Below are 21218 nucleotides of genomic sequence, written 5' to 3'. Positions count from 1 at the left end.
AGAGGAATGGAGGGCTTCTACTCACATGACATTCTTAACCTTGGCTTGCATCTGAATCACATGGTGGGTGAGGGAGGGATTGGGGAGGTGGGTGGGCAGCTTACTGATGCAGAGATTGCTGGCCTCCACTGCCAGAGATTCTGATTGGGTAGACGTGGGATGGGCCCATGAATCTGTGTTTCTAACAGGTCCCCAGGTGACACTGACTCTCTTAGTAATAGAGATGACGTCTGAGATCTCCAATGACTCAAGGCATGGAGCAAAATGATCAAAACAAACTTATGTTCATTTACTTTGCTAAAATGCAGTAGTTCTCAACCAAGAGACCAAATCAAAACCTAAGGAGCTTTTTCAATATATTTTTGCCCAGACCCAAAATGTCCTTGGACATTTGATAGGTCTAATGGGACCAGAGCATGTGCTTCCAAAGCACCTTTCCCCAAGAGATTCGGATGGGTACCCACATTGAGACTGACTGTTTAAAAAATAAATATGCATCATACAACAGAAAGGAATTAGATGGGCTTGAATTATGATGTAAAGTGAAGTGAGTTTAAACATTAAGTGGTTTTAATATTTCCTAAAGGTGTTCTGTGAAGCTCCAGGGATTTGGCAGAAGTACTCTGAGGGGCACTGAAAGTGGGGTGGAGCAGGAGAGAGACACACTCCACCCTAACTCAGACTTCGACCACAACAGACCCGCCTTTAGTTATGCGTATTGGTTTTCCAACTATTTCTTTTAAGGCCACTGTTTTCAAAGGCCACAAAAATGTTTAAAACTATGGATGTCTGCCCAACTTTCTCATGTTCCAAGTAGAGAACTAAGCAGGAAGGCCAAGGAAAGTGCACTAATCAGATCATGTGTCCAATACACAAAAACTGTACAAATGCCCTCCCACTTATGCTCCACATAAGAAACATTGACAACACCACCCCTCAATCTCTCACTCACAGCACAGATGGAGTTCTTCATCGGAACCATCACCACAGTCATTATCACCATCACATTTCCAAGATGAATGGATACAAACATGATTTTTACATTCAAACATAGTAGCCGGGCAGTATGCACCATTGGGAAAGCGGGTGGCTGTGGGTGGGGAGAAGACATATTCAAATTATTAGAAAAAGATACTTTTTGGAAAGCTAGCTGGCTATTTCTCCTTTTATAGAAAGAATTCTCCTAATAGAAAGCGTTCCATTATAGCCTGCTCTTTCCTGATTCAACCACAAGTACTGCGGCCTTAAACCGTCTTGAAATTCTAATAGAATGTTTCTTAAGGGTAATTGACTAAGCCCAGTATTTAATGACATGAGTCATTCTATGGTCAGCACTGGGTTTTTTCTTTTTCAGGTAAGTGAAACTTTTCAGCAGTGCCAGCACTGGCTTTTCCTATCATACATTTAAAGTCTCTTGGAAACCAAGGTTTTAAGATGTGGCAAACCCATGATCAACAAAATCCATCATAGATAAGCATCAACAGTTAATATTTATTCAGTGGTTCAAAAAGACTAAAATACAAATGATCATATAGGCTTTATACTTTCAAACAGTTTTATATGCCTTTATTACAATTCAGAAAATGCTTAATGCTGGAACTTCAATATGGTTGAATACCCATTTATTCATTGCTTGAATATTCTTTTCCTGCCAAGTTTTTATCCAATTAATGATTTGTAGAGTAGTTGATGACATATAAATACTTTCATTAGCACAGACATAATATATTCTCTCTACATAAATAATATTTGAAATATTATTAGTGAAATGTACTTGAATAACTATTGTGAAATATATAGACATGTTGACTCAAGCCCCATGTAAATTGATAATTATCAATGAATGCTGAATAGAAAATATCTATGACCTTTCAATCTAAGAAGTGGTGGCTAATGGGTCTAAACAGCTATAACCATACCAATTGTCTGGAAACTTACGACAGTTGGCTTCATCAGAGGCATCGCGACAGTCAGCCAACCCATTGCACTTCATATGTTCAGAAATACAGTGCCCACTATCACACTGAAAATATCCAGGACGGCAGGTCATCATCTCTGAAAAGGAAAGAATGTTATTTCCAAGGTGCCTTGGAATTCTCAGACAAGTTTTAGCTCTGTGGAGGGTAGTAAGTATTCTATCACATTCCTATCCATACCCAGTGACTGGCTCACAACAAACCCACAACTTGTGGTGAGTGAGTGAATAAACTCTCTATTCAAGATATGGAGATGGAAGTACCAATCTCTCCTCTAGTTAAAATGAGATTTTTAAAACTCTCTTGGGATTTTCCCCTATTATTGATCTAGAATGCTCTAAGGTAATCATAATGCATAGAAGTACAGAGAAGAAGGTACTGTAATGCTAAGGTTTATATATTACCTAAAATACACAAAAGTCATCTTACTCTATAAAACCTTACAAACACACATTGGAAGTCCCTGTTGTTGTTGTTTCATGGCTAAGGGATGTCCAACTCTTTGTGACCCTATGGACTGTAGCTCACCAGGTTCCTCTATCCATGGGATTTCCCAAGAAAGAATACCGAATTCCCTACTCCCCTTCAATGTGCTGATCCTAGTACGAGACTCTGTGGGAAGCCCCTCAAATTGCTGTAACAGTTACCGCAGTCCCGCTCATCTGAGTTGTCCCCACAGTCATTGGTTTGGTCACAGACCCATCGAGAAGGAATACAGCTCTGATCATCACATCGAAACTCGCTCTCTGTGCATTTCCGGGGGGCTGAAAAGAAAAGCCACATGGCCATTAGAGGGCACCAGGAATCATACACAGTGGACTGGCCTAAGTGTCCTCTGTGCCCAGCCCCCTCCTGTGCCCCAAGTCCCAGACCATCCAACCTGCAAAAATAGACTTTTCACTTCAATTGTAAGTCTGTTTTTAGTCAGTTATAATTGCAGGTGAAACCAGCACCCTGATTCTCTCCACAGCCCATACTTTCTCATTTCCAAAAGGAGACAAAAGTTAGAGTATATTTCATATTAGTTAATCTGAAATTGATACATAGCATAAGGCAATGATGTAAGTCACCTCAAGTTCTTTTTCAAAAAAAAAAAAATGTTGTTGAGTGTAAATAAATTAACAGACAAATACTTGGGTAAATATTCTTTTCCTAGAGCGTGATTACAATCTGCTAAGAAGAAGATGAAAAGTAGAAATGTACCAGTCAGAAAGCAAGAGATCAGACAGCCATCATCCTACCCTTTGAGGATGAATGGCATTGACAAGTGAGTTACAAAGAGCAGACATCACCACTCCAGTGGCACATGGGAAAGAAGGACCTTGAACACTCACCACAGTTTTCCTCGTCGGAGCGGTCTCCACAGTCATTTTGCCCATCACATCTCCAGCGAAGAGGGATGCAGCGGTGATTTGTACACCGAAATTCCCCAGAAGGTTTGCATGTCATCGACTCTGCAAATCACAGTCATTGCAAATACTTCAGAAGCCCATGGTCAAGGAATGCCAAAGTAGTACTGGCTCTCTTGAGATGGTCTGATGCTTATGCTACCATAGTCTCGAAACTCCCAGAAAGAGGAATGCCAGCCACATTCACTGCCAATACTCCTCTTTAGGCTAAACTGAACCTATCCTACTATTTGAAACTAAATCCATTCTCGGAGAAGGAAATGGCAACCCACTCCAGTACTCTTGCCTGGAAAATCCCATGGACAGAGAAGCCTGGTAGACTACAGTCCATGAGAGCGACAAAAAAAAAAAAAAATCCATTCTCTTTTGTAGAAACAGTTCAAAAACTGATTTGGTCCCTGGCTTGTAATTTGAAACAAAGGCCTGAAAAGGAAAATTAAGTGATGCTGCCAGCAAACAAAACATATTACATTGTCTCTAGGTGATTAGATTCAGTGTTATTAAAATAACTCATTATCTTTCCTACCTCTCTTCCAACTAAACACAACACACACTGTTTTTCAGCTAGAGAATATGCCTAATCTTGGAAAATTCTATTAATTCATTTGGCCTTTTGTTCATAGATTCTTTCTATATTGCCAAACACAAAAGATGTGGAAGGTCAGAGACACATTGGAAATACCAAAACCTCCAAATAAGAAATATTCTGATTTTGAAATATCCTTTTTAGAGATACATATCAAATCTTTTCTCTGCCTCCTCCCTCCCATCCATTTCAATCAATCTGTAAGACAAGACAAACTTGTCAAATGTAAATAAGACTTTCCCATTTGTGAGAAATTACACAAATTCCTAACAGCTTCACATTTTGGGAAAGATTTCATTTAAGATGATACAAATGAACCTCCCAGTACCCCTGTAAAATGCTGGGATCCCTATAAAATTGCTATAAAATGCAACATGTTATTAGAGGCAAACAAAGGAAGGATGATATGGGAAATCCAGCCTCCCCTCCTGGTAAGTTGCTCGCCCCTCCCCCCTCCACTGCTACCCCTCCTACCACAGTCCTGCTCATCACTGTTGTCCCTGCAGTCATTGACACCGTTGCACACGGCCCACTTCGGGATGCAGCGGTAGTTTGTTTTACAGCTGAATTCTGTATAGTTATCACAGCGATAGGAGGGGCCCACTGAAAAGACAGGAGGGAGCAAAGTAAGAACTGAAGTCGTGGTCCAGCCAGGAAACCAAAGACACCTTTCCGCAGTGACCATGTTATCAACCAAGCAGACTCTGTCTTTTTGGCAACTGTGTCTCTTTTGTGCTTAGTTGCTCAGTCATGTGGCTGACTCTCTGCAGCCCCATGGACTGTAGCCCACCAGGCTTCTCTGTCCATGGAATTTTCCAGGCAAGAATACTGGAGTGGGTTGCCAGTTCCTACTCCAGGGGATCTCCCCAGCCCAGGGATCGAACCCGCCTCTCTTGCACTGGCAGGTGGGTTCTTCACCACTGAGTCACCTGGAAAGCCTGTGTCTCCTTTAGGTGTGATTTGTTCCCTCAGAGTAGAAAGACAGAGACCTTAGGTTTTCTCAACACATCATTATCACTCATTTATGTTGTGGTCAGACTGTTGGGGGGTGGGGAATGGGGTGGGATGGGGGAAAAGGTATGCTGGTACATTTTTTTACTGGGTTTGAAGTTAAAAAAAATCACTTCACATGAGGTTCAGGTCCCTCATTCACCTTCGCTGTCTCTCACCAACTTTCTCTGAGGCTCGAAACAGAAGGTGCAAGATAAAAATGTAAGTTCTTTTATCATACTCTGTAGTTAGTCATCCCGTGGGCAGAGACCAGGAATCCTCCATTTGAGACCCAGGGATGTGGTTCAAGCTGCAGGCTGAGCGTGCGGCTCTCCTCTGCATTCTTGGGGAGAGCGAAGAGGGTGCATGCCACAGGGCTACAGCAGGGGCCATGCACTCTCTCCAGCCACACAGAGCTGCTCTCAGGCTAGACCTGCACACAGAACTCACAGCATTCCTGCAAGGGCTCGTCTGAGTAGTCTCCGCAGTCGTTGTCTACGTCACACTTCCACGTCTGAGGGATGCAGTGGCCGTTGGCACACTTGAAGTAGCCGGGCCGGCAGGTCCTGTTGGCGCAGTGGGAGCTGTCTTCGTCTGAGTTATCGTCACAGTCGTCCTCCATGTCACACTGCCAGGATTCCGGAATGCAGCGTTTGTTGGCGCACTGCCATTCGTAGGGCTCACACTGGTGATGCTCTGCAAGCGGTGGCATTTGGTTATCAGTTTGGAAGCCTTCAGGAACTTCTAATTTACACTAAAGCCCATAACTTACACTAAGGGATCCTGTAGAACTCCACTACACTTTCCTTTTAGAGGACTTATGGCCTAATGTACTCATTATTAACCAGTAACGCTACATGGGCAGATAGTCCTTTGACTATTACCGTCTCTTACATTCTTAAAGATCTTTTTCTTGCATATAACATTAAAGGATGAGGATTGACAGCCTACTAAATTCACTTTCTCCGGTACCTGTTGCTCTAATGGACAATGGTTTTCAAACTTTGTGTTTGTTGCTACTGTTGATGTGCTACTTTTGGTTTGGAGGGTTGTTTTTTGGGTTTTATTTATTTATATTTTTTTAAATTTTATTTATTTTTTTAAAATTTTACTTTACAATGCTGTATTGGTTTTGCCATACATTGACATGAATCCACCATGGGTGTACATGAATTCCCAATCCTGAACCCCCCTCCCACCTCTCTCCCCATATCATCTCTATGGGTTATCCCAGGGCTTTGGGGGTTTTAGTGGAGGTTTTTTTGTTTTGTTTTGTTTTGTTTTGTTTTTTTTGAGAGGGTGCTTTTTAAAACTGGAGACATAAATAAATATCACAACTGAGAGTCCCTATTTGAAATGTGGGAATCCCTGATTTCACCCTCAATATTAGCCCTTAAAGAAGACTCTATACACAGTACACAGCAAAGAACCACCAATATAGACAACTTATAGATGTGGGATGGACTCTGAGTTGTCTTTTTTCTCCCCTAGGATTTTGGACCAGATTTTGATTTGACATTCAGAAAACCCCCACAGAACCATGACTGTACATGATCAACTCCAGAAGTGGGCAAAGAACGTAGAGAGGGATTCCACTCACCACAAAGCACAGGGTCTTCATCCGACCCATCAGGGCAGTCCCGACGCAGATTGCATAGGGAGTGTGAGCTGGTGCAGTTGCCATCGGTGCACTGGAACATTCCTAATGCGCAGAAGCGCTGTGGGCAAGTGACAGGTTCATCAGAACCGTCCAAGCAGTCTCTCCGCCCATCACATTTCCACCAGATAGGAATACACCTGCACAAAGGAAACAGCACTTCTCTTAGCAAAGCAACAGGCAGTTAGAGGAGCAGGCAATGACCGTCCAGAGAGAAGAAGGCAAAGCTGAATTTCAAGCAATGATATGCGAGCGTTTTATCATGGCCCAAGAAGAGGATCGATTCAACCCTGGTTACTGTAGCATAATCTTCAGAGAAAACATAACTAGGTTAGATAGAACAGGTGTGTTAAGACCCACCACATGCTGAAAAAGTGCTTTGAGCATCATGACCAAATTCCTGCCACAGCCAACAGTGAAATATGTGTTCTGGGTACCAGAAGGCTGGTTAGAGCTATCAGTCAGAGGTAGAGATGACATTAGGCTATGGGCTGGGAAGCTGGAGGCACTACCATTTGTTGAGAGTCTACATCGTGATGGGGTATGCTAGATTCTTACTCTAGGATTCTTTACTCAATCATCAAAATAATCTGGCACTGAATCTTAGATGCTATGGTTTGCATAACACCTCCTCTTAATCTCACTCTCTGACTCTGAACCCCTACTCATCCAGGGCTGTACCCACTGTGAGGGAAATAATCTGTGACCATGTTTTATAACAAATACAAATGATCAAAAATAGATTTGTGTGACCCTCGATCCTCTAGCATAGTTAACTGAGGAGCTAGGCCAGCATGTGTTTGAAAAAGATGGGGAAATTCTATCATTGCTAAGGGCTGTTTCTCAGTGTACACCCATGTACATTCTTGACCCTGAGACTTTGGGCAATTCATTAGAAATAAAACACACACGGTTTGCTTCCTTGTTACAGATATGAAAATTTGCATGCCTGGGTGTAACTATTTGGTTCCCAAAATGCCTCCTTTCATGGAAGAAATTATCTGAAGCTGGAGACTTCAGACTGAAGTTGGACAGTTGGAGACAGTCTTGGTGTATCCTAAATGAGCCATGTTAATTAGTCAAAATCTTGTTCATTAGAAAACTCCCATCCCCAGGGGCCTTGAAGTTCAATGTGTGTCCAAAGGCTGGAGAGGCAGTGGAGAGAGGCAGGAGCGAGGCTTACATTTCGCTGTTGGCACACAGGAATTGGGTGCTAGAGCACATGGGCAGGCACTGGGTGTTGTGACCACGCTGGACGGTATAGAAGTTATCTGGACACTCGCAAGTGAATCCAACACCTCCTTCTTTGATGAGGCAGAGATGAGAACAGCCACCATTGTTCATACCACAGGGATTAGCCACTAGTGAAAGAAGGGAGAAAACATATATTCATTCACTTAAAGCATGGAAGAGCTGATTACCTGCCACATAAAACTCATCATTACACTAGAAACATGCTTTTTCAAAAAGTTCATAAAGAAGACATATGGCAGAGCTGTGTTAGCAACCCTGTTGCTGATACCATAAACTGATTTATGTGCAGAAGTGAGGCTTCCTCACTGCTAGAAAAGATCTCTCAAAGTTCCCTGGTGGTCCAGTGGTTAGGACTCCACACTCCCAGTGCAGGGGGCACAGGTTTGATTCTTGTTTAAGGAACTAGATCCCACATTCCATTAAAAAAGAACGTTCTTGGAGAGCAAGTGGGAGGTTTAGCTTACCTCCATGCACCCAGAACGTAAGTTAAAGTTTTACTTTCCAACAGATGCTATATTCTCTCCTCCTAAGGATACAGGCAACAGAAGGCAACAGGCAACTCGGCCCAGAATCAAGATGACAGATAAACTGGGCAACATCTATACTAATTTTCTGGGCTGCCATTCAGAGGTAAAGATGAATTGGAACTTCTGCTAAATAATATGAAGAATATTACCTTCCAGTAAAAAATAGTTTGCCAGTTCTCATATATCCTAACTTCCAAGTTTATCATATGTTTATGATATGTTTCCTAACTTCCAAGTTTAAGACAACATGACCTAGCAGGCCCACAAAATGTACTCTATCCCCAAAGAATATTCCAGAACTTGGCTAGATAACAAATGCAAATAGCCATTTAATAAATTATATTTTATGGTTACTGTAACTTTCCTTGAAGCATTTCTTTTGATCATTTCAGTAGATCAGTCTTAGTAAAGAAATGATTTATATATACACATCCATGTGATTATAATACACCTCTTAGGTATTACAATTTATTGTGGTTATACAGGAAAGTCCTTATTTTTCAAAGGTGCTTTCTTAAGTAGGACTGAAATGTCAAGGCAACATACAATAACTGTTGATTCTTATTAAAACAAAAACAAAAACACCCAAGATCTTTAAGAATATAGCAGGTACTATGAAAAAAGAATCATCAGCAGCCTTTTCCAGAAACAGGGGAATAAACTCTATACCTTTAATTTCCATCCCCTCAACTCTCAACATTTGTTTCATAGAAAACACTAACAAGTAACATCATTTCCAGTATAAATTATGATATTAATGATTAAAAAAATGAAAAAAAAATAAGAGCAGTATGCACAAGACCCTAAAGTAACTGTGCAAAAGCCTCTGAGTAACTGTGCAAAAACTTCTGAATCAACTACTCACCAATTGGCTGCCTGTAAGGATGATAGACATGGATGTCATACGGCCTGTGTGTTACGTTCAACAGCACCACTCTATTTGACCCATTGTATTTGTTTCCCTTTTCAACTGTCTTTGTATTCCAATCTGTCCAATAAATGGTGTCTTCAAAAATGGTAATAGCAAAGGGGTGAGACAGTGTGCCAGTTTCGTATACCGTGTGCCGATGGCGGCCGTCCAAATCAGAGTACCTAGGATCAAAGGAAGAAAGAGTGACTCAGTGAAGATCATGCCTCTCCTCTAATGCCTTTAAGGATGGAGGAGCTAGCAAATCAATGAATATCATGGAATTTGGCTAGGAAATTATATCAGAATATTGTTACTTTGGGGCTTCCCTGGTGGCTCAGATGGTAAAGAATCCACCTGCAATGTGGGAGACCTGAGTTTGATCCCTGAGCTGGGAAGATCCCCTGGAGAAGGGAATGGCTACCCACTCCAGTATTCTGGCCTGGAGAATTTCATGGACTGTTTAGTCCATGGGGTCACAAAGAGTCGGACATGACTGAGTGACTTTCACTTCACTGTTACTTTAATATTTAAAAATCTGGGCACAGACCCTAAAACTCCCACAAGAGGTGGAATGATCTAGCAACTACAAAGTTGATAACATTAGCCATGGGATGTCAGGAAATTTTCCAAAATATCTTAATTTATGAAAACTTAAAGAAGGCATAGGAAAACCAGAGGTCAATCTTCTGGATCTCTGTTGCTAAGACTGCAGACAAATGACCAGAACATAGTTATTATCTGTTTCTTTTTTAAAAATTCATAAACCAGAAAGCAGTCTTGATCTCTTCTCTTTCACTTCTTGCATGATCTCTACATAGATAGTCAGACACTTTTATGAGTATTTTTTCTCAAGTGAAATTTTTTTCAAGATAAATTTAACAGAATGCCACAATTTTTAAAGATCTTGCTTTTTGCATGCAATAAGCTGCGTATCTGGGTACGAATTCATAAATACCCAGAAGACATCACCATCGTCTAACTATGCCATAATTAGCAATGCCTCCGAAATAAACACATATTGCTTAGCCAAAAATTTGCATGACCTTTTTTACAAGGAGTATTCTTCATTGAACAGTATAATGTTTCCAAGTCTATTTATCATATATTTGGAAGGGAAGGGCAGAGTAAAGGGATAAGGAAATTAAGATGAGTTGAGCACTAGGCTGACTACCATAGTGGAGAGATTACTAGCTGCTTTTTTAGGAGTGTAAGAAGTAAAAGCACCAAGACAAAACTGTGATCTGGATGGCTTCAAAGTTCACACTCTTTCTCTTGTACCATGTCTCAGAGCTCGGCGAGCTGCCTATAGGCACTGTAGTTAGAAGCGACCTCAGAGTGACTTTTAACAAACAGGCCAATTAGAACCTGCCTAGGAATAATGCACTGGCAACACAAACCCTGGTGCTTGAAATGAAGAGTTATACGGTTTGCTTTATTCTTTTCTATGTACGTACTCAATGTAACCCAGGTGGGCATCTGCCCAGTAGAGTAGATCATTGGTGTAATCAATGGTGAGGCCATTGGGCCACATGATCTTGGTAGAGATAATCAGAGACTTATGGGTTCCGTCCATGCCTACTCTCCCAATGTATGCTCGGTCACCCCAGTCTGCCCAGTAGACGTGCCTGTTGGAGCAAACACAACATGTCAGTCCCTGAAGCCAGAGGAACTCAGTGGCAAAGACACAAGCTTTTTCCAATTAGAGAAACAGAATTTACATCCTACAGAGCATTTCATAAAGGAAAGAGAACTAACAGAAAGGAATCTAAAAGGGGATAATGTGTAGGAAATTCTCAGGAATGAACATGATAAACTAGAGATTTCAGTATATTTGACATGGAAAATCCAAAAAAGGTGAGTTGTTTTCTTAACCATGATTTACTTGCATGCAGCCAAAATATGTACCTTTATAAGTGAAGTGATATATCATGGCAAAGAAAATAGCATATGAATATTATTTGAACAAGTCGTGCTTCTAGCCATTATACTAAGCCATTTACCAGGTAGAAAAAGGAGAAGACAAATTCCAGCAAGATACTGGCCTTGAGATCACTACGTGAACAGCCTTTTTGGTAACAGAGGTGGAAGAAGGGCGTAAAAGAAGAGCCTGAGATTACAGGAAGACAATACCCATATTGAGGGTGAAGTACAAGTCCTCTAGGATTCTCAAAGCAGAAGGTGTTGTTGGCATCCACACAGTGCTCAGCCAACTTGCGGCGGTATCGACCACTGAGGTCAGAGACAGAAAGGCAATGCAGGTAGGAATCCACCCAATAGAGCTTTCTGCAAATGGAGAGGCAGGAGTTAGAGCCATTTTACTTGTAAAACAATGTACATTTAGCCACACAATGTCCTATCCAAGCACTTTTCCCCCATGCAAAAAATGACAAGAGGAAAACAGTTGACCTTCCTACAATGAAGCAAAAAAAGACGCAATAATGTGTACTTTGCAACCCTATGGACTATAGCCCACCAGTCTCCTCTGTCTTGGGATTTTGCTGTTAAGTATACTGGATTGAGTTTTCATTGAGTTTTCAAGGGGATGTCACCTTACAGTAGAGAATTGTGGGGCCACAGAAGGATTTTGGCTTTACTTGCTTCATACAGCAAAAGGCATCTTTCCAGGTAATGATCCAGGCTTCACAGGAGCAAGGAAGCAGAAATGAGAGCAATCAATAAGTATCGTGAATTACAGTTTATATGTGGAGTCAAGGAAACTTGTCTAAAGTGCAGCCTTGAGACTGCAAAAGGGAACTCTGAATGCTGGCATCCTTAAGATAAAGAAAAACTTGACACCTCCCTGGCCTTGTCCCACTAGGCTGGCAAAATGACTTTCTTAACCTGTGCCAAATTTCATTTAATCAAATCACCAGTCTTAAAGTATCCATAACCTTCCAAAGTTCAATACTCCTAGAATGTCTGATAGTCAATTTCCACTGAAATGATTTCTCTTCCAAAAGCTTCAACGTCTCCTTGCCAGAGGTAAACACAATCCAATCATACTAAGGTGTCGGAGTAACTGTCAGGACAGTAGTACCATCTTAGGCTTGTGGATGAGGAAAGGAGTATGCAAAAATGTACAAGCCTTGCTCACTTGGGTGAGTACTGATGACTGAGATGGCTACAATTTTGGATTCTATCACTGTAGAGGGTAATAATAGCAACAATAATAGTAACTATCTATTCAGTGCCAGGTTTCCCGGGGGGCTCAGTGGTAAAGAATCTTCCTGCCAATGCAGGAGACACAGGAGACTTGGGTTTGATCCCTGGGTCTGGAAGATCCACTGGAGGAGGAAATGAAAACTCAATCCAGTATACTTACCAGCAAAATCCCAAGACAGAGGAGACTGGTGGGCTATAGTCCATAGGGTTGCAAAGAGTAGGATATAACTTAGGGACTGAACACGCTCATATTCAGTGCCAGGCCCTGGGCTAAGATCACAACAACTGCCAGAGTAAGTTCTACTGTTACTCTTGTTTTCTTGATAAGGCTGCTGAGACCCAGAGGTTAGTAAGAGCTAGAGCAGGAATTAATTCAAGACTGGCTATACCATAGGGCACTCTACTCTGTGGAGCTCACTGCCAACTCACTAATTCCTCTTTATTCAATGATCAAAACACTGACATGTGAACAGAATATGGAGAAGACACTCCATCCCCATATAGGGAAAAATTAAGAGGACTGACAGCCAGTCCAATTTTCCACTGTGAAATTTTGCACTGTGCTTTGAAAAACTAGTATATCAAGTTTAAGGGCTTTGGGAACCAAACATCTTTGAGTTTATTGTGGACATCTTTATTGATACTGGGAAGATTAGTTCAAATTTCCAAGTAATTGTATCTTAGAACTGCCCCCTCTAAGCCTAAATGTGACTAGGTTCTATTCTGCCTTGTGTTTTAAGGAATGTTTAATCTGGTTGGAATCTTTCTTGAACATCTGAGGAAATGCTTCAGTCATAAGATATTTTATCCTACAATCACCCTAGACTTTTTCACTCCGTCTTCCTGACTACCACACATGTATCTAATTCTTTCCCCTGGTCAAGCACATGCCTAGAACAAGAGGAAAGCAGCTAAAGTCCAGGGGAAAATACCATCCTACCAGTTTTGGGGAGAGAGGGCTGAATGACAATATCAAGGTTAAAATATTATCTATCTTTCCCTGCATTGAAGCAAAGGACAAGATAAGAAGAGGTACCACAGTTAGTTCTGTTCCTGCAAATCATTAGTTGCTATGCTTTTTGACACCCCACAGAGTCATTATATACAAAATATTTGTATTCACATCAATATTTCATTGATTATTCTGCAGGCAGTTTTGGAGCAGGCAGGCTATTATTCAACTAGAACTAGGAAGTCAATTCTCCATCCCCCATCTTTACTCTTAAGACGATAAAACAGAAAAGATGTGGAAGCATCCTCTGTGTGTCTGGGGTGACCAAAGCAATAATATTTGCAGCCTAAGTGCATGCAGCTTCCTGTCAACCACAAAGCCAAGTGTCTGATTCAATAGAGATGTGAGAAGTGTGATTGAACTGGTAGAGTTGAATTAAAATACCACTGTCTACCATAAAGATGCTCAGAGTTTCAAGCTAGCCATTCTTTAATTTATAACCAGCCCAAGTTGGGAATGACTAGCATTGTTAAGGAGCCTGTGAATTCCAGGAAAGCAGGGGCTGTGTCTGTCTTGTTTACCTCCAAACCCCAGTCCCTAGAATAGCATCGCACTTAGGCAACAGCTTTAAATGACTGAACCAACCAAAGCATGAATCATCCCTTCACATACCTCCAGTAATAACAGAGCTCTTTCTTCCTTTGTGATGAGCCCCCCCATAAAATTCATATCATAAATTCTTAAAAGTCACTAGATTTTAGATTCTGTGGTATCCCATTTGATTATTAGGTACACACCAGAAAATAGCAACAACAAAAACAAAACATGCAGAAGCATTAAAATGTTTCTACCTGGTAACCCAAGTGGGAAAGATCAATTCCCTATTAAGATGAAAGCCTGGCTAGAACACTTTTTAAAAAACAAAAACTTGTTAACTTTTAAATAGCTTTTTTCTTACCTGGTAACCCAGTCGACAGCCAGACTTTCCGCACCTGGTAGATTGTGCTTTAGGACCGTCTCCCTGTTTGTCTTATTCACAAACATTCTCTCAATGACTTTATTCTCTATATCAAGCCAGTACAATCTCTTTTCTACTCGGTCAAAATCCAATGCCACAACGTTACCCAATCCTTGCAAGATGAGGGAGTATAAATTGTCATAGATAGTTAGATTTCTCAAATAGTAACGGTTGCTAAAAATGAGATCAGGCTCGATGTTGCTGTTCTGCCGGCAGGTCTTTCCATCTGGTTCACGGATGTAGCCTGGGGCACATTTGCAGATGTAAGTGCCAGGTAAATTCTCACACTTTTGGCTACAGATGAAGGGCGTCTCCTTGCATTCATCAATATCAACACAAGTCCTCTTGTCAGACAACAGCTTGTAACCAGGGTTACAAGAACAATAGAAACTGGTTAAGGTGTCTGTGCAGTTTTGGTTACAACCACTCAGTGTAGGGTCATTGCACTCATTAATGCCTGTAAGGTAAAAGACAGTTATCAGAGAACCTAAGTTGTCAGTAATGGACCCACCATAATGGTCAAAAAAGTCAGCTTTTTCGGTTGGGTTTGGACAGAGCCAAGTTCTTAAGCAACAGTTAGAACTGGACATGGAACAACAGACTGGTTCCAAATAGGAAAAGGAGTACATCAAGGCTGTATATTGTCACTCTGCTTATTTAACTTATATGCAGAGTACGTCATGAGAAACGCCAGACTGGAAGAAACACAAGCTGGAATCAAGATTGCCGGGAGAAATATCAATAACCTCACATATGCAGATGACACCACCCTTATGGCAGAAAGTGAAGAGGAACTAAAAAGCCTCTTGATGAAAGTGAAAGTGGAGAGTGAAAAAGTTGGCTTAAAGCTCAACGTTCAGAAAATGAAGATCATGGCATCCGGTTCCATCACTTCATGGGAAATAGATGGGGAAACAGTGTCAAACTATTTTTTGGGCTCCAAAATCACTGTAGATGGTGACTGCACCCATGAAATTAAAAGATGCTTACTCCTTGGAAGAAAAGTTATGACCAACCTAGATAGCATATTCAAAAGTAGAGACATTACTTTGCCAACAAAGGTCCGTCTAGTCAAGGCTATGGTTGGTTTTCCCGGTGATCATGTATGGATGTGAGAGTTGGACTGTGAAGAAGGCTGAGCGCTGAAGAATTGATGCGTTTGAACTGTGGTGTTGGAGAAGACTCTTGAGAGTCCCTTGGACTCCAAGGAGATCCAACCAGTCCATTCTGAAGGAGATCAGCCCTGGGATTTCTTTGGAAGGAATGATGCTATAGCTGAAACTCCAGTACTGTGGCCACCTCATGCCAAGAGTTGACTCATTGGAAAAGACTCTGATGCTGGGAGGGATTGGAGGCAGGAGGAGAAGGGGACGACAGATGAGATGGCTGGATGGCATCATGGACTCGATGGATGTGATTCTGAGTGAACTCCGGGAGTTGGTGATGGACAGGGAGGCCTGGCGTGCTGCGATTCATGGGGTCGCAAAGAGTCGGACACGACTGAGCGACTGAACTGAACTGAACTGAACTGAAGTTCTTAATGAATCATGCTAAAAAAGACAAATAAACAGGGACATAAAAAGGGATTTCTAAAGGCCCTACATTATTCAAAAGTCACTCTTACTCAACTTCCTTCCTTGATCCTTCACCAATGGTTTTAACAACTAGTACAACCAGGGTGGGGTTAGGGGCGGGGTGGGAGGGGGACTTCCAGTTAAACCTTCCCCTTTAGTCACCTGAGGATGAAAATTAAGAACAGATTAAGGAATGCAGGAGGGGCAGTTAAAGCAACAAGTCATTGCATGATCACCACTGTCTGCTCTTAGATAGATGGCCTTAATTTGTTTATCTCCTATTCTCTACAATGAATGACTAACTGATGATTAGTCGAAAAATGTGTGTGACTGACCTTATAGACCAAGAAATCCTTGCTTCTTCATAGACAAACAACAGTAATTTTCTGGCAGTGTGCTACTTAGAGAACCAACTGAAAGGTCCTACTAAGTCAGAAAGGGTTGAGAATCCACATTCAGTCCCCCTCATTTCCTTTTCCCTAATTTTCCATTATACTCACCACATCCTTTCTCATCACTGCTGTCTAAGCAGTCAGGGAAGTGGTTACAGACTTTCACCATCTCAATGCAGTTCCCATTGTCACACCTGAACTGATGAGGGGGACATGTGGTTTCTGGGGTGTGACAGAGGTGCTCCAGCTCATCAGAGTTATCTCTACAGTCATTGTCCCCATCACAGACATAGGCCTTATTAATGCAGAGTCCGTTCTGACACGTAAAAAGGGTCTCGCCGCAGGTAGGGTACACACAGCCCCTCTCATCACTGTAGTCACCACAGTCATTGTTCCGGTCACACCTGTGTCATGAGACCCAGTACCACTTAAAATCAGAATATTTCAGGTGAAAATCCAGATCCCCAATTTCTCTCCAAACACATGATGCTGACTGGTGTCTGTGTCTCTTAGCTGGAGCACACGCCCACAGTCCACCTCACCTGCCTCTCTCTGTTGTCAGGCTGACCCTGAGCCACAGCACGCAGTCCCATTTATCATCCTGCTCACACTGCTACTTTTCTTATAGCAGAAAGAATTGAATGAAGTATTTCTTACGCCCATGCCTCTATTCCAGGTGGCAAACCCTGAGCGTCAGCTGCCTCAAGAAAGAATTTTCTTCTACTAAGCCCACTTCACTCATCTCTCTGATCCTCTGTGCAAGGTCACGTTATGACCTTCATGGACCCCAGGCACTTCTGCTCTCATGGGCCCCTTCCTCCATAAAAATATTTAAAATTATATTTAAGGACTACGTTGGTATAAAGGCATATATATTATTATTTAGTATGTAAACACTTTCTTTGAAGTTCTCTTTATTTTTTTTCTTTTGATTTTAAAAGAAGTCCAAACATTTTCAGAGGCCATGAAAAGTATCATGGGCCCCAGCCCTGCCTCATGGACATTTAAGGTTTGTTAATAAGTTTTTTAATCCCCAATTCACCTGAAGTGGTTGGGGATACACAAGCCATTGTTACAGACGAACTCCGTTCCAAAGCAGGATCTCCTGGTGCAATTCTGGTGCTCATCAGAGGCATCAAGGCAATCCGCTTCACCATCACAAACCCATGATTCAGGGATACACCCTCTGTGTGGACGCACACCAACTGCACAGGCAAACTCAGAACTTGAGCAGTTGCGATTCTCAGAAGCTAAGGCACAAAGAGAATCAGGAATCATATGAGAGCTCATTCCAGCAGTCAAGTTCATTTTGAATCAATATTTATCTTGCTTTACATTACATAATAGTCTAAGGGATGAAAGGAAATGAAGGGAAAATAGGAAGACAAATTACTCTCCCAAATTTTCATTTTAAATGCTTACAATCTTGAATTTTTTTCAGAAGTAAAAAGTAAAGATAAACACCTCATAATTTAATTTCCATAAAATTAATGTAAGGTCATATTTTTCCCTTAGGGATATAGAAAACTACTTGCATTTTATTAATTGGATACTAAAAATCCCATACATTTGGTAATTATTTTTATTTTATAAAGTATAATCACACAAACACAATGTGAGATAGGCATTTTTATGCCAGTTTTACGAGAAAAGTGAAACCCACAATGGTTATCTAGACAGCAAAAAATCACAGAATTTTCTAAAAAGCTAGTGCTTCTTTCCTAGATATATAGGAAGAGTACTTGTTAATAAGAGTCAACAGAGGTCAGCTCCTAGCTCGGTGCCTGCCCGGATTCCTGACGTGGTGTAGGGCCGAGAGGGTGGGAAAGGCGGGAGCAGGGCAAGAGAGGGCAGCCAGCCTGCAATGGGGCCGGAGTGCTGGCGCTTTGAACTCTGGGCAAAGGTGAAGCACAACTTTTGCAACTCATGCTGGCAACTCTCCTCCCCCCAGGATAATGAATGCTGTTTTCTAACTGCAGAAGCCATCTTGTCACCAAATTCAAGACGCTTGAAGGGTGCCGTACAGGAGGAGAAGTCTTGAGACTACTGTAAAAATAAGACTGAAAACCAGAAGCAGGAAGCTTAAGTCCAAATCCTGAGAACACCAGAGAACTCCTGACTCCAGGGAACATTAATTGACAGGAGCTCATCAAACGCCTCCATACCTACACTGAAACCAAGCACCAACTAAGGGCCAACAAGTTCCAGAGTAAGACATACCACACAAATTCTCCAGCAACACAGGAACACAGCCCTGAGCTTCAATATACAGGCTGCCCAAAGTTACTCCAAACCCACTGACAGCTCATAATTCATTACTAGACACTTATTTGCACTCCAGAGAGAAGAAATCCAGCTCCACCCACCAGAACACAAGCTTCCCTAACCAAGAAACTTTGACAAGCCTCCCATACAACCTCACCCACAGCAAGGAGACTCCACAAAAAAGAAAACTCCACAAACTGCCAGAATACAGAAAGACCACCCCAAACTCAACAATATAAACAAGATGAAGAGACAGAGGAATACCCAGCAGGTAAAGGAACAGGATAAATGTCCACCAAACCAAACAAAAGAGGAAGAGATAGGGAATCTACCTGATAAAGAAATCCGAATAATGATAGTGAAAATGATCCAAAACCTTGAAATCAAAATGGAATCACAGATAAATAGCCTGGAAACAAGGATTGAGAAGATGCAAGAAAGGTTTAACAGGGACCTAGAAGAAATAAAAAAAGAGTCAATATATAATGAATAATGCAATAAATGAGATCAAAAACACTCTGGAGGCAACAAATAGTAAAATAACAGAGGCAGAAGATGGATTAGTGAAGTAGAAGATAGAATGGTAGAAATTAATGAATCAGAGAGGAAAAAAGAAAAACGAATTAAAAGAAATGAGGACAATCTCAGAGACCTCCAGGACAATATTAAACGCCCCAACATTCAAATCATAGGAGTCCCAGAAGAAGAAGACAAAAAGAAAGACCATGAGAAAATCCTTGAGGAGATAATAGTTGAAAACTTCCCTAAAATGGGGAAGGAAATAATCACCCAAGTCCAAGAAACCCAGAGAGTCCCAAACAGGATAAACCCAAGGCAAAACACCCCAAGACACATATTAATCAAATTAACAAAGATCAAACACAAAGAATAAATATTAAAAGGAGCAAGGGGAAAACAACAAGTAACACATAAGGCGATTCCCATCAGGATAACAGCTGATCTTTCAATAGAAACTCTTCAGGCCCAGAGAGAATGGCAAGACATACTTAAAGTGATAAAAGAAAATAACCTACAGCCCAGATTACTGTACCCAGCAAGGATCTCATTCAAATATGAAGGAGAAATCAAAAGCTTTACAGACAAGCAAAAGCTGAGAGAATTCAGCACCACCAAACCAGCTCTCCAACAAATGCTAAAGGATCTTCTCTAGACAGGAAACACAAAAAAGGTGTATAAACTTGAACCCAAAACAATAAAGTAAATGGCAATGGGATCATACTTAGTAATAATTACCTTAAACGTAAAAAGGTTGAATGCCCCAACCAAAAGACAAAGACTGGCTGAATGGATATAAAAACAAGACCCCTATATATGTTGTCTACAAGAGACCCACCTCAAAACACGGGACACATACAGACTGAAAGTGTAGGGCTGGAAAAAGATATTCTGCGCAAATAGAGACCAAAAGAAAGCAGGAGTAGCAATACTCATATCAGATAAAAGAGACTTTAAAACAAAGGCTGTGAAGAGACAAAGAAGGACACTACATAATGATCAAAGGGTCAATCCAAGAAAAAGATATAACAATTATAAATATATATGCACCCAACATAGGAGCACCGCAATATGTAAGACAAATGCTCACAAGTATGAAAGGGGAAATTAACAATAACACAATAATAGTGGGAGACTTTAATACCCCACTCACACCTATGGAAGGATCAACTAAACAGAAAATTAACAAAGAACAGAAACTTTAAATGCTACAATAGACCAGTTAGACCTAATTGATATCTATAGGACATTTCACCCCAAAACAATGAATTTCACCTTTTTCTCAAGTGCACACAGAACCTTCTCCAGGATAGATCACATCCTGGGCCATAAATCTAGCCTTGGTAAATTCAAAAAACTTGAAATCATTTCAAGCATCTTTTCTGACCACAATGCAGTAAGATTAGATCTCAATTACAGGAGAAAAACTATTAAAAATTTCAACATATGAAGGCTGAACAACACGCTGTTGAATAACCAACAAATCACAGAAGAAATCAAAAAAGAAATCAAAATATGCATAGAAATGAATGACAATGAAAACACAATAAAAGCAGTGCTAAGGGGAAAGTTCATAGCAATACAGGCATACCTCAAGAAACAAGAAAAAAGTCAAACAAATAACCTAACTGTACACCTAAAGCAACTAGAGAAGGAAGAAATGAAGAACCTCAGGGTTAGTAGAAGGAAATAAATCTTAAAAATTAGGGCAGAAATAAATGCAAAAGAAACAAAAGAGACCATAGCAAAAATCAACAAAGCCAAAAGCTGGTTCTTTGAAAGTATAAATAAAATTGACAACTATTAGCCAGACTCATCACAAAACAAAGGGAGAAAAATCAAATCAATAAAATTAGATATGAAAATGAAGAGATCACAACAGACAACACAGAAATACAAAGGATCATAAGAGACTACTATCAGCAATTATATGCCAATAAAATGGACAACGTGGAAGAAATGCACAAATTCTTAGAAAAGTACAACTTTCCAAAACTGAACCAGGAAGAAATAGAAAATCTTAACAGACC

At 41.0% G+C, this 21218-nt stretch overlaps 1 protein-coding gene across 1 annotated transcript in view; it reads right to left on the bottom strand.

The window, feature by feature from the left end:
- Positions 1–21218, bottom strand: part of LRP2 (LDL receptor related protein 2) — a 146042-nt gene that overhangs the window by 27940 nt on the left and 96884 nt on the right. Inside the window, exons 48-61 of the mRNA XM_068968453.1 lie at positions 17450–17657; positions 16516–16811; positions 14382–14898; positions 11440–11592; positions 10764–10934; positions 9265–9491; positions 7802–7979; positions 6562–6758; positions 5412–5657; positions 4446–4574; positions 3311–3430; positions 2624–2740; positions 1939–2055; positions 953–1090 (exon numbers count right to left, since the gene is read on the bottom strand). Of these exons, the coding sequence (XP_068824554.1) occupies positions 953–1090; positions 1939–2055; positions 2624–2740; positions 3311–3430; positions 4446–4574; positions 5412–5657; positions 6562–6758; positions 7802–7979; positions 9265–9491; positions 10764–10934; positions 11440–11592; positions 14382–14898; positions 16516–16811; positions 17450–17657 (2814 nt within the window). The remainder of the gene's footprint in view (positions 1–952; positions 1091–1938; positions 2056–2623; positions 2741–3310; positions 3431–4445; positions 4575–5411; positions 5658–6561; positions 6759–7801; positions 7980–9264; positions 9492–10763; positions 10935–11439; positions 11593–14381; positions 14899–16515; positions 16812–17449; positions 17658–21218) is intronic.

This window comes from Capricornis sumatraensis, chromosome 3, assembly GCF_032405125.1.
Source record: "Capricornis sumatraensis isolate serow.1 chromosome 3, serow.2, whole genome shotgun sequence".
Classification (NCBI taxonomy): Eukaryota; Metazoa; Chordata; class Mammalia; order Artiodactyla; family Bovidae; genus Capricornis; species Capricornis sumatraensis.
This window is presented reverse-complemented; position numbering and strand designations above follow the sequence as displayed.